General features: G+C 63.9%; 3 protein-coding genes across 3 annotated transcripts; 2 read left to right on the top strand and 1 right to left on the bottom strand.

Annotated features, from left to right (window-relative positions):
* Positions 1-439: 439 nt before the first annotated feature.
* Positions 440-1,335, top strand: EMIHUDRAFT_241631 (hypothetical protein; the record flags this gene model as incomplete). Its single annotated transcript, XM_005773460.1, has 2 exons — positions 440-461; positions 662-1,335. The coding sequence occupies 2 exons, from the start codon at positions 440-442 to the stop codon at positions 1,333-1,335; spliced, it is 696 nt and encodes a 231-aa protein (XP_005773517.1).
* Positions 1,336-3,331: 1,996 nt separating this feature from the next.
* EMIHUDRAFT_368938 (hypothetical protein) lies at positions 3,332-3,956 on the bottom strand. Its single transcript, XM_005773461.1, has one exon. The coding sequence runs from the start codon at positions 3,863-3,865 to the stop codon at positions 3,398-3,400; it is 468 nt and encodes a 155-aa protein (XP_005773518.1). The 5' UTR covers positions 3,866-3,956; the 3' UTR covers positions 3,332-3,397.
* Positions 3,957-4,696: 740 nt separating this feature from the next.
* Positions 4,697-5,623, top strand: EMIHUDRAFT_117381 (hypothetical protein; the record flags this gene model as incomplete). The annotated part of the gene is made up of 2 exons (XM_005773462.1): positions 4,697-5,225; positions 5,325-5,623. The coding sequence occupies 2 exons, from the start codon at positions 4,697-4,699 to the stop codon at positions 5,621-5,623; spliced, it is 828 nt and encodes a 275-aa protein (XP_005773519.1).
* Positions 5,624-11,480: the final 5,857 nt, after the last annotated feature.

Here is an 11,480-nt window from a genome sequence, read left to right on the forward strand (position 1 = left end):
GTCGGGGAGAGGGGGGACGACACTGCTTCGGCAGCGTGCACCTCGATCCTGTACCGTGTTTGTTATGACCCCCCCCAATGAACACACCAGTGAGGGAGGGCGAGACGATCGAGGGGTCCCGTACCATGCGGAATCGACCCTATCCAGTGCTCAAGTGTGCACTCAAGTGCTCAATCGACGTCCGTCCCCGTCGCAGCCATATCGCCGACGCAACGGCTGCCCGCGTGGTGCCAAGCGCACTGGAGGTGCTCCGAAGTGCTCCAAGGTTAACGGAGGCACGCGTTTGAGGCGGCGAGTGTGACGCTGCACCTTGGCGATGGGTGCCTCACACTCGTCGCCTCGGCCCTCCACGCTCACCCGTGACTCTCAAACCGGCAAGCCCGCTTCTCCTCTGTACCCTCTCCCATCACCACGCCTGGATCGGGAGGCGCTGCCACCAATGTTCAACGCGGCAGACTCAGGTGACTACATTTCAGGTTTGAGACACCCTCCCCTCTGCCTCTCCTAAAGCCGCCCGGGAAGTCGCCTCGCCAACGTTGTGAAACACCTCACGCGATTCTTTCATGAGGCCCTCAATAGATCAACTCTCCTCTCTCCACGAAGGGAGCGAACCTGGCTGACGGCAAAACACCTCACCCTTCCTCCTCTGCCTGCCACGCAGCGGAGGGCACCGAGTTCAGCTCAAACGTCCAGACCTGCTTCAATTTGATCAACAACTACCTGGGCATGGTCCTCCTCTCCTTTGGGTACGCGTTTGGGGAGTGCGGCTGGGTCGGCCTGCTCCTCCTTGCTGTGCTCGCAGTGCTCAGCTGGTACACGGGTGTGCTAATCATCGAGAGCTATCGCACGCTCGAGGCGTCTGGCGAGAAGGTGCCTTCCTACGCCCGGATTGGCGAGGCGACGCTGGGCGCTGTGGGCAAGTGGTTTGTCATCGGAAGCTCCTCCTTTGAGATCTTTTTCGCGCTCGTAGCTATGAACGTGACCGTTTGGCGAAACGCCACCTTGCTGCTGCCGATGGTGGACCCCAGCCTGGTAACAGGCGGGTTCATCGCGCTCTCGCTGACGACCAACTGGCTCAAGGTGGCTAGTTCTAGTCCCAAGCTTGTGACCTCAGCCCTGACAGCCCTGCGGACGAATCGCCTGCAGGACTTTTCCACACTCTCCTTCCTCTCGGCATTCGGTCTGCTCTGCGTGGTGCTTGTCTGCTTCGTCGTCGCATACGAGCTCTTCACGCGGCCTGAAGGTGGCATGGTTGGCAGCGCTCGCACTTCGCGCAGCCCACCATCACAACCCGCGTCCGGCGGGCACTCTGGGTTCCGGCTCCTAGCCGGATAGGGGGTCTGTTGCCACTGACTCGCGCCAAAACGCCTACCTACCTATCCCCAGGCCGCGCAGCGAAGCGAAAAAAGATGAAAATAGGGGGTACCTACCTATTGCAGGGCCCTTTTCGCTTTTGGGCGAAACAAGACCAACCTACCTACCTACCTATCTCACTGGGAGGGGCCAGCCAGTGGCGACAGACCCCCTATCCGGCTAGGAGCCCGGGCCCTGGGCTCGCAGGAGTCAGAAAGAATACTGTCCCGTTTTGCTGTTCACAGCTAGGGACGGCCTCTGCGGCAAAGTCAAACCACCCCACCACCACCTACCTACCTACCACCTACCTACCGCAGCAAACCTTCGGCTCCCGCTCAGAGGCTCGCCGCGCCCGTGCGGCGCGCCGAGGCGGCGCCGAGGCCGGCGCCTTGCACCCGGCCCGCGGCCGGCACCGCCTCGCCCCACAACTGACCGCCCTGCGGCCCCTGCGCAGGCGTACCACAGGCGTCGCTCAAAAAGCGACGGCCGGGTGTGGGCTGCTCCCTTGACCCGTCACCCGCCGCGCCCTCGCCCGGCCGCCTCACCGCTCACGGTGCGCTCGGCTGCTCGCCGCCGCCGCCGCGCGTCCCGCGCCGCCACACATGCCCCTTGCCCTGACGCGCGCGCTCTGCAGCGGCGCAGAGCGCGCGTCCCTGGCACAGACGGAGCAGCGACCGCGCCAGCGGTCGCTGCTCCGCCCCCCCGTCGCGCGCGCCGCGCGCGCGCTGCCGCCGCCGCCGCCGCCGCCGCCCCCTCCTCGCCGTCTTCCCCACCCTACCCTCTGTTGCGCGCGCGCGCCGCGCGCTGCGCGCCCCCGCCCCCGCTCCCAAGCGCCCCTTCCCCGGTAGGTGTGCGTAGAAAGTGGAACCAATCGAGAGGTGGCAGAAGCCGCCGTGTGTGACACATATTGCGGCACGTGAGAGTGAGACAGAGCCCCGGCAGCGGCCAGCGCGCGCGCGCAGCGGCCAGCGCAACAGGCGTTTCAAACAGCAAACGGGACGGCCTGCGCAGCCTCTAACTATTTTCGAAGGCGCTCCCTCTTACGACACTGGCGCTGGGGGCACGGGACTGGCCGTGGCGCACAAGAAGAATTTGAGTCGGAAAGACATTCCCGGTTTACTAGCGCGCACACTGGCACGAACACGCACATGCTCATAAATTGCACTCGCGGGCAGGTGTATTCTTTTTTTGCTTGGGCGGCCCTCATGCTGAAATTCTGGAAAAACCCGGCCGGCCCCTGCCCCGCCCCTACCTACCTACCTACCTACCTACCTTACTTATGGGAAACTAAAAAAGAAATCACAGGATGGGTGAAGGTGGGGTACTATACCAACTAGAGTGATGGTTGGTGGTACTCTCCTGCAACCACAGTCCTTCTTGTGACATGGCAGGCCACTCTCAAGCCCTACAAGCATCAGATCACCCCATTTGGGGAGGGTTGACATCGTAAATAAATAAATAAATAAAACGGGCAAACTCTGAGACGAGATGGGATTTAGGGACATGTGTCCCCGCCCTGCACGATCTTGATGTGAGGGATCTTCAATCCGTGTCCCCTCACCCCTCGTCACAACCCGACACGGAAGAGCGGCAAGGAGTTAGGGCTGCGGCTACGGCTGCGGCTACGAGAGGGGCCGGGGTCGCGGGAGAGCCGCTGCGCCGCGTGGACGCGCCTACACCGCGCTTGCTCCGCTCGCCACCTCTCGCAAAGGTCCAAAGCCCCATAGCCACCACCTCCTCCGGCAAGTCCTTTCGCCGTATCTGGTTGACATCGTGATTTCCGCGGAAAATTTCTTTTTTGGAAAATTCCAGCTTGAAGAGAGGGAAAAACCCGACGGGAGGGCCCAGACCTACCCTACCTACCCCGGCATGAGGGCCGCCCCAAGCAAAAATAAACTACACCTGTCGCGGGAAAGAATTCAAAAGCCCGCTCAGCCGGCAGGCCTTGCTGCACACACATACACACAAAACGAGCATCAGTGTTGTTCCGATTTATAGAGAGAATCACGCGCCCCCGGCCGACTGGTGACTCCGCGGGGAGACCCTACTTCTCTGCGTACCGGAGCTCCACGAGCCGGTTCAGCTCCAACCCGATCTCCGCGACCCCATTCTCCTCAGCGGTCTTGATCGCCGCCGTGAGCCGCTCCGCCGTCGCCGCCAAGTCCAGCGCCCGGGTGCTTTCGTGCAGTTCTGTCCCCTCGACCGACACGCTCACGATGGTGTCCTTGACCTGGAGGCCAGACTCGACCAGCGGCGTGGTGACACCCGAGACCAATACTAGGTAGGTCGCCTCCACGAGCCCGAGGCCTTCCACCTCTGATAATGGCAGCTTTGCCGTCGTCTTGCCGATGGCGAAAGCGGCCTCGCCCGAGCCCTCGGCCTCCGATAAGGATTTCGGAGGGTCGACGCCTCCAGCCTTGGCCAACTCGCGGTCCAGTATTTCGACGGCGGCTACGAAGGTGGCCTTGTCGACCGGAGGAACGTCGTCCCTGGCGGTGGGCTGACGCTGCATGCATGGCCTGGAGCGCGAGGCGCTGAGCTGACGCTGGGAAAGTGTTCGCGCTGGCGGCAGCAGCCACGCGTTAGCCGCGACGAGTAAGCAAGCCATCTCAAGTGAGTGCGGGGGGAAAAGAATTTCTCACACCACTGGGAGTGCGAAGGGAGATAGAACACACCCCTCTCCTTAAAATCCCTGTGTGGTGGCGGCGTGCCGTTCTCCCCTCCCTCCCTTGGGTTGTCTCCTTTCTTTCTTTCTTTCTTTAAGGGAGATAGAAAGAGGCAGACGACCAAGGGTTAGGGTGGGCGACGGCTAGCACCAGGCTCGGACTGGACACCAACGGCAACGCGGTATGGGTGGACGCTGGACAGATGATGACGACACGCACGAGCGACACACAGACACAAAAGGCTCACAAGGCACACAGCCAGCTGGCTGCCACACACCCGGAGTTGGCGTACACATAACTCAGGGCCACATCCTCCCTGTCGCCCCCCCCAGCCAGCACTCCAAGGTGCCAAAGGAACAAACAAGGGCACAACAAGACAACAGACGACAGGAAGTAACATGTGAGACTAGAGCAGGCTTGCTCCGCCTCTAGCAATCTCGCCGCCAGCCGCAAGGCATGGGCGCGCCCATGCCTTGCGGCTGGCGGCGAGCGAGATTGCTAGCCGCGGAAACGAGTTTTCTCTAATTCTTTTCCCGCCAGTGCGCGCCAGTCCCGTGCGCAGTGTGTCCTTGTCAAATTCTTTTCCCGCGGTGACAATGCCCGAGTGCGCCAGTGTGCCCGGTGTTGTGCGAGGGAGCCTAGCCCGTTAGGCGACTCCCGTTGTGTGTGCTGTGTATATGAGCCGCGCCACGATCGAGCTGGCCACCACCGCCACCGCCGATGGCCTTTCGAGCATCGCGCTCAAGATCTGCTCGCCTCCGAGCCCCATCGCCGCAGCTGTGTTCGCACACGGTGGTTGCTTCAGCGACGGCTGCTCGCAGTCGCACCCTGCCGTCACCGAGGCCCTGGCAGGCATCGGCATCGCCTCGGTATCGTCGACCTATCGGCAGGGCGCGGCGCATCCGCACCCGACAGCGCAGCACGACCTCGCCTGTGTCGCTGAGTTCGCTCGGCGACGCTGGCCGTCACTGCCGCTGGGCGTGATTGGCTCGAGCAGCGGCGGGTGGCACGCGCTGGCGCTCTCACGCACGATCGAGGGCATGCGGTTCTGCGTCGCCCTCTGTCCCGTCGCGGACCCGCTGCTGCGCGCAGAGTACCTACGAGAATGCGTGCAGGGCACTGCGGCCGTCGCGGGGTGGAGGGTATGCCACGAGCCGTCTGTGGCTGGGAGGATGCTTGCCAAGCAACTAGGCGCGCCGGGCAGGGGTGCAAAGCCTGCCGCTCCACACACGCGCTCACAGCTGCCCTCGGGAGCGCCGCGAGGGGAGCGGTAGCTGCAGAGCTAACACCGGCTGCTGTGGGTAGGCTACTGGGGAGACGACGAGTCAATGCGCGCGGCCGGGGAGATGCTGCTCCCTGCCCACGCCGTGCCGACGATGCTCGTGCTCGGAGGCGTCGACAAGAATGTGCCGCTGCGTGTCGCAGAGGGCGTGCAGGGCTGGGCGCACCGCACGCTCATCCTCGGCGGCATGGGCCACGAGATCCAGGACGCCCCACCTGCCGCAAACTCGTGGGTGCCGGACGTCAAGGCCTTTGTGGCGAGCGCGCTCGTCGGCACGGCCGCCGCCACGAAAGGGGCGCCTTGCGACCAAGAGGCTCCGTAGTGACCGCCAACTCAGTGAAAGCAGGAAACGAAATAAATAAAACGGACACCTTTAGCCCTCACACCAAGATCGTGCAGGGCGGGGACACATGTCCCTAAATCCCATCTCGTCTCAGAGTTTGCCCGTTTTATTTATTTATTTACTACTCTATGAGATAGACTCGGGCAGACGATGTGGAGCGGGCGGAGCAGACGTTGCGAAGGGCGAGACGAGGGAGGGAGCAGGACTTTGCGGAGATCAGCAGGAGGATATACGAAGAGATTAGGAGCAGCAGGGACCCGAGGGACCATGTGTGGAAGAGACGGCTAGTGCTAGTCCCCCATCGGGAGGACGACCCCGCGGCTAGTCGCCGACCACACCCACAAAGAACCCTGCACAAAGATCGCACGGGTGGGGACCTGTTCCTTTTTACCCATCTCACAGTAGAGGTGCCCATTTTTATTTATTTATTATGAGATAGACTATGGCATAGACTATGGGTAAATAAAGAAAAAAGGCGAACACAACAGGCACTTGATGAACACAACGAAACAGGATACAGGTGTCCCCGCCCGTGCGATCTTTGTGCAGGGTTCTTTTGAAAGCAGGACGACTCTCAACTACGTAATTTGATGTGTGTGCCCGTCGGGTCCGACACAGCTTCAAAGATACCCCCTGGGAAGCGCGAGAATCGTCCACACTAGAGCCGTCGACTCACTCTGCGTACAACGGAAGGGGTGCGACGGTGTATCAGTCAGTCGCCTTATGCCACCGTTGCATATCCGGATATGCAACGGTGGCATAAGGCGACTGCAACGGTGGCATAAGGCCACTGATTACACCGTCGCAAGAGGGGTGCCACACACACACACATCCGAAGTGAGCGGTGCGCACTCTGGACTCTCTATGTACCGTCACTCGCGAGACGCGACTCGGTGGACGGGGCCGCGTCCCCCCCCCCCCCCCAGGGCGGCGCCCAAGGCCCCAAGGACCCAAAGCCGTAGGCAAGCGCAAGGAAGGACGCAACAAACATCAGACATCAATCACGACCCGAGGCACGTAACGCGTGAGGGCCGACCCTGACAGCTCACAGCTCGAGGATCGAAGTACGTGATGTTCTCTGGAGGGAAAGAGATGATGTAGGAAGTAGAATGAAGCCAGGAGCCCGCGCATGAACTAGAGGTAACGAGAAACCCCATCGGCTGCTGCGTTTTCAAGTTTGCAAGAAGACGATTGTCGGTCGCGCAGCGCATGGCACGTGGGTGGGTGTCGGTAGTCCCCGTGCTCTTCCTCGACTTCCTCGTTATCGCTCTGCCAGCGGGCGTGCTGCCCATCGTCCTCAACAGCCACTACGGACAGCGGGCCTATCTGCTCGGTGGCTGGGCGGCTACGTGCAAGGGGCTCCTCGCATTCCTCACCTCTCCGGCGCTCGGCGCGCTGTCCGATGTGATTGGCCGCAAGTGGCTCTTCTTTGCGTGCGTACTCGGCACTGCGGCACCCTACGCAGTGCTCGGCCTCGGTGCCTCGCTCGACACGCACCTCATCCTCCTTGGTCTGTCCGGCCTCCTCTCTGCAACATTCCCGCTCGCCTTTGCCTTCATCGCAGACTCTGTCGCACCGCAGCAGCGCGCGTCCGCCTTTGGCGCCACGATCGGCCTCGGCCTCGGTGGCGCCTTTTTCGTGGGGCCTGCGCTCGGCGCCACGATCGACGAGCTGCTCGGCACGTCCGCAGTCTTCAAGGCATGCGTCGCCGTCACCGCCTTCAACGCCGCGTTCGCTGTTGTTGTGCTACACGAGCCGCCCAGCCGAGGCCGGCTCACCTGGAGTGAGCTGCTACGTCGCTCGAACCCTTGCCGCTCCTTCACCGGCCTCCTCGTCGCGAGCCGCCCGATGCGGCTGCTCTCGGTAATCACGCTCTTCTACTACCTCGCCCTCTGGGGATTCCTGGCCAACAAGGGCGTCTACGCGCGCCGGCGCTTCCAACTCACTTCCCGAGAGACGGCCGCGCAGGTTGTGACGCGCAGAGGGATGAACCAGAAAGCACCGTCCTTAAACCACCGCTCAACCTCGCCCTCTCCCCGCACAGCTCTCGGTCTTTGGCGCCGTCTCGTCGCTCTCCCAGACGGCTGGCCTCTCCGCCGCCCGCAAGGTGGCGAGCGAGGCGCAGATCGCGCGGGCCTGCTTTGCTTGCGCGATGGGCGCCGTGCTCCTGTGCACGGCCACAGAGGTGGAGTCTCCCCTAGCAGGTGGAACCCTCGTGTAGGCGCCATGCTCATATATGGCTTCGCCACCGACTCCCGCCTGCTCTACCCCGCGATGGCGCTGCTCGGCCTCTCTGTCGGCGGCTTCGCCACCGTCTCGTCGCTCTGTTCGCAGGCCTCGGCGCCTTGCAGCGCACCCACACGCCTCTCGAACACACCCCGACGCCCTGCCCACAGGTCGTGCCGCACGCTCTCGTTGGCGATAATAAAATTTGAAACACTCACGGCGGTGCGGCCATACAGGAGCCCGCTCTGTCTGATCTTAAAATTCTTATTTCTGAAACACGCCGGGGGCGCTCGAGACGACCAATTTGGCGTGCCAACAAGCCGCCCGCGCCCCCCCACCATTCGGATAAGACTTTTTCACAGCCTTCACACGCCTTCACATGGTCGTCGTGGAGGGCCCGCTTTTCGTCTCCGTGCGTGTCGGCGGCGTCACACTCACCACCGTGCTCGTGCGCGAGCCCTTCCTCTTCCAGTTCGGCGTCACGGAAGTCGTCTACACGCAGGAGCACTTTGCGGAGCTGCGGGGCGCCCACTTTCCCTCCCTGGGATGCGCGCTCGGCGCGGTGCTCGCGCTCGCGCTCCCCTTGTATGGCGAGCCTGAGCTCGGCACCTCGTGGGCGCACGTGTACGTGGTCGGCGAGCTGCCAGAGGATGAGCTGGGAACGGTGCGGGCGCTGCGCGCCAAGGCCGTCCGGTGGATCTCACCGCTCGCGGCGATGCGTCGTGTAGCCGTGCGGCGAGACGAGGATGGAACTGGCCGGTGGCTGCCGGTCAACCTTCTCCTCCCCCTCGTCCCGCCGGACATGCCCGCCGATGCCGCGCAGCAAAGCGTAGACAAGGCCCTCGCGGCGGGCCTGCACCACAGCAACCAGCATCGCTCGGACGAGCAGCGGCGCAAGCGGCCCCGGCCCCAGATGCTTCTCGACAGGCTCGACGGGTTGACCGTCGCGCGCGGACCCTTCATCCCCAAGCGCGGCGACCTCAACAAGCGTCGGAAGGTCAACACCAAGGCGGGCATGCCCTTCTTTGTCGACCGGCTCGGGGCGATGCCGCATGTGATTGAGCGGGTGGAGCGGGAGGGGCCGCCGGGAGCGGACTACAAGGTGCTCTGCATGCGGCCCATCCTGGCCGAGACGGAGGAGCAGGACGTGCGTGTGCCGGAGTGGGAGCTCGTCTTCCTGAACGATCGCTTCCACGCGCACTGGCGCCGCTCTGCCGTCTCGTCGCCGCCCCTCCCTCTGCGCCTGCGTCCTGAGCGCGTGCTCTCACGACGCGTGTAGGTGCTCGCACACGTCCAACGCCCGGATCACCGAGGCGCTCGAGAGGGCGGTGATTGCGCACGCACGGTTCCGCGACAAGCTGAGCGAGCACGACATCTTCCGCTCCTTTGTCACGGATGTGAGCGTGCCGGTACCGAGCCGCTTTAGCAGGACGGCGGTGCGCGACCTGCCGGCATTTAGTTTTGGCGGCCCGGGGCCCGATGGCGAGTTTGTACCAGGGATCGATCGCCTCGATCCCGATCGCAGAAAGTGGGTCATCCCGCGCGAGGCGTTGGGCGGAGGCTCATCTAGCGGAGCGCGCCTCTCCCCTCCCCCCCAACTCCATCTCCCCCAGCCCCCTCCCCCCCACCCCCAAGCTGGTTCCAAGCGCAAAGCGGCGGCCCCCCTCCCCCCCCACCCCCAAGCTGGTTCCAAGCGCAAAGCGGCGGCCGGCGGGGAGTGAGGAGTGAGCGAGAGAGAGATGCGCCGGTGTAAAGGGGGTCCGGCGGGTGGGAGCTTCTGGGTGTGCGGAGTTACTCTTAGTGCTGTCTTAGCTCAAGACACACCTCGCAACTAAAAGTCATGAGCGGAGGGGGCGGGCGGGGGCGGGGCTGCGGGCGGTGGAGACGGGGTTTGATCTCTGGGTCGAGCGTTTTTGATCTCTGGGTCTGTGGGGGGGCGCCGAGCCGCCTCGCCCTCGGGGTCCGGGGGCGGGCGGGCGGGCGTTTTGAAAAACAGAAAACAAGAGGGGCCCCCCACTGGGGCGCGACATAAATCTCCTCAAATCTCGATGAACGGGGTGGCGCGAAGTGAATCTCCGACCTTCTCATCAACACTCGACGCCCAAGACGTCTGCCGCTGCCCTGCCCCTGACCGGCGCCTGCGCGCGCCCGCGGCTTTCGCCTCGCGGCCGCGCGCTCGCCGCCGCCGCCGCCCCCGCCGCCGCACGCGCGCGCGCGCACTCACGCGCGCGCGGCGGCGGCGCGCCCGCGCCACCACCAAGCCGAGCCATGCTGAGCGGCACACTTCACCCTCACCCGATGCCGCAGGATGACGAGCATGGACATGGTGGTCGTCGAGACCGACCCTGGTCAAGGTCTTTTGGCAGAAGCCGCGTGGCTTCTGGCCACACTAGTACCCACCCACTTACTGCGCGTCGCATTTGCGACGAGAGCAGACCTCCTCCCCAAACCTGGGCACGCACCAGCCCACAGCTGGGCGCGCGCGTGCTGCAGGCGAGGACTCTTCCCTCGACGACGCGTGCCTGAACAAGTACACGTTTTCGCGGTTCTGGCACGAGGAACGCGGCCGAGCGGGCATCATGGCGGACGACGCAACCTTCCTCCTCGACACGCAAGTGCGGCCGCCGCAGATGACGGCGCAGCTGCGCGACCTCGCCCTTAGAATCTACGAGGAGCACGACGTGCACGCGTACCAGAGCTTCCGCTCCCAGGGCGCCTACCTGAACGACTTTTGCGCCCAGCTGATCGTGGAAATGGTCGAGGCGTCCGCAGGCCGTCTCGACATTCTCCTCTCCGACTCCGAGTACGCGAGGAGCGGCAAGTGCGAGGCAAGGTTCGTTTCGCCGAGGGCGCCACCCGAGTTTGTGAAGGAGAAGGAGACGCGCTGGCCAAAGGAGTTTCACGCGGAGTTGAAGCGGTGCATGCGCGACCACAGCCTCGACCCTGCGCTTGCCGAGTACGCAACGACCGTCCACACCGACAAGGACCGCAACAAGTCGCTCGCCACCTGCAACGCGGGCGACGACCAAGTCGACGGGCCTGAGCACGAGGACTCCGTGCAGGTCGACGCCCGCGCCGTCTCCCTCCTCGCAGGGCTCGGCATCATGCTCCTGAGCGAGCCGCGCATCGTCGACGGCAAGCACGACGGCTCCTATGAAGTCAAGAGCTACATCCTGAGGGCGGGCTCTTCGTTCATCTTCGAGAGGGACGCGGGTGTGTGCATCAGGCATGGGCTGGCTACGGTCGGCGACTCGGCGTTTGCAGTGATCGACCTCAAGAAGCAGCCTCGCGTCCGCTCGCACGAGGACACGCTCAGCTCCCAGCGCGCCGCCAGCATGATGCTGCAAGACGACTTCCAGATCGTGTGGAAGGACCCCAAGCGGTCGGCAAAGTCGGCAAAGGCCGCGCGTGGAGGTGCGGCGCACTCCGCCACTACCCGCCAGCCACCAAGACCCCCCCCTGCCCGCGCCCACTACCCTGTCGACACGCCCGTTCATCGCGTAGTCCTCCAAGGTAGGCGATGCGGGCGCGAGCGCGCCGTGGGAAAAGCTGGCTGAGGCGATCGTGTGGCACGTCCCTCGGATGACGCCATCGCGGTTTGTTGCCCTAG

Source organism: Emiliania huxleyi, assembly GCF_000372725.1.
Source record: "Emiliania huxleyi CCMP1516 unplaced genomic scaffold EMIHUscaffold_338, whole genome shotgun sequence".
NCBI classification, from domain to species: Eukaryota; Haptophyta; order Isochrysidales; family Noelaerhabdaceae; genus Emiliania; species Emiliania huxleyi.

What these genes read in the sequence shown, in the direction of transcription:
- EMIHUDRAFT_368938 (XM_005773461.1), bottom strand. Translation starts at nt 3,865, where the DNA reads ATGCAGCGTCAGCCCACCGCCAGGGACGACGTTCCTCCGGTCGACAAG.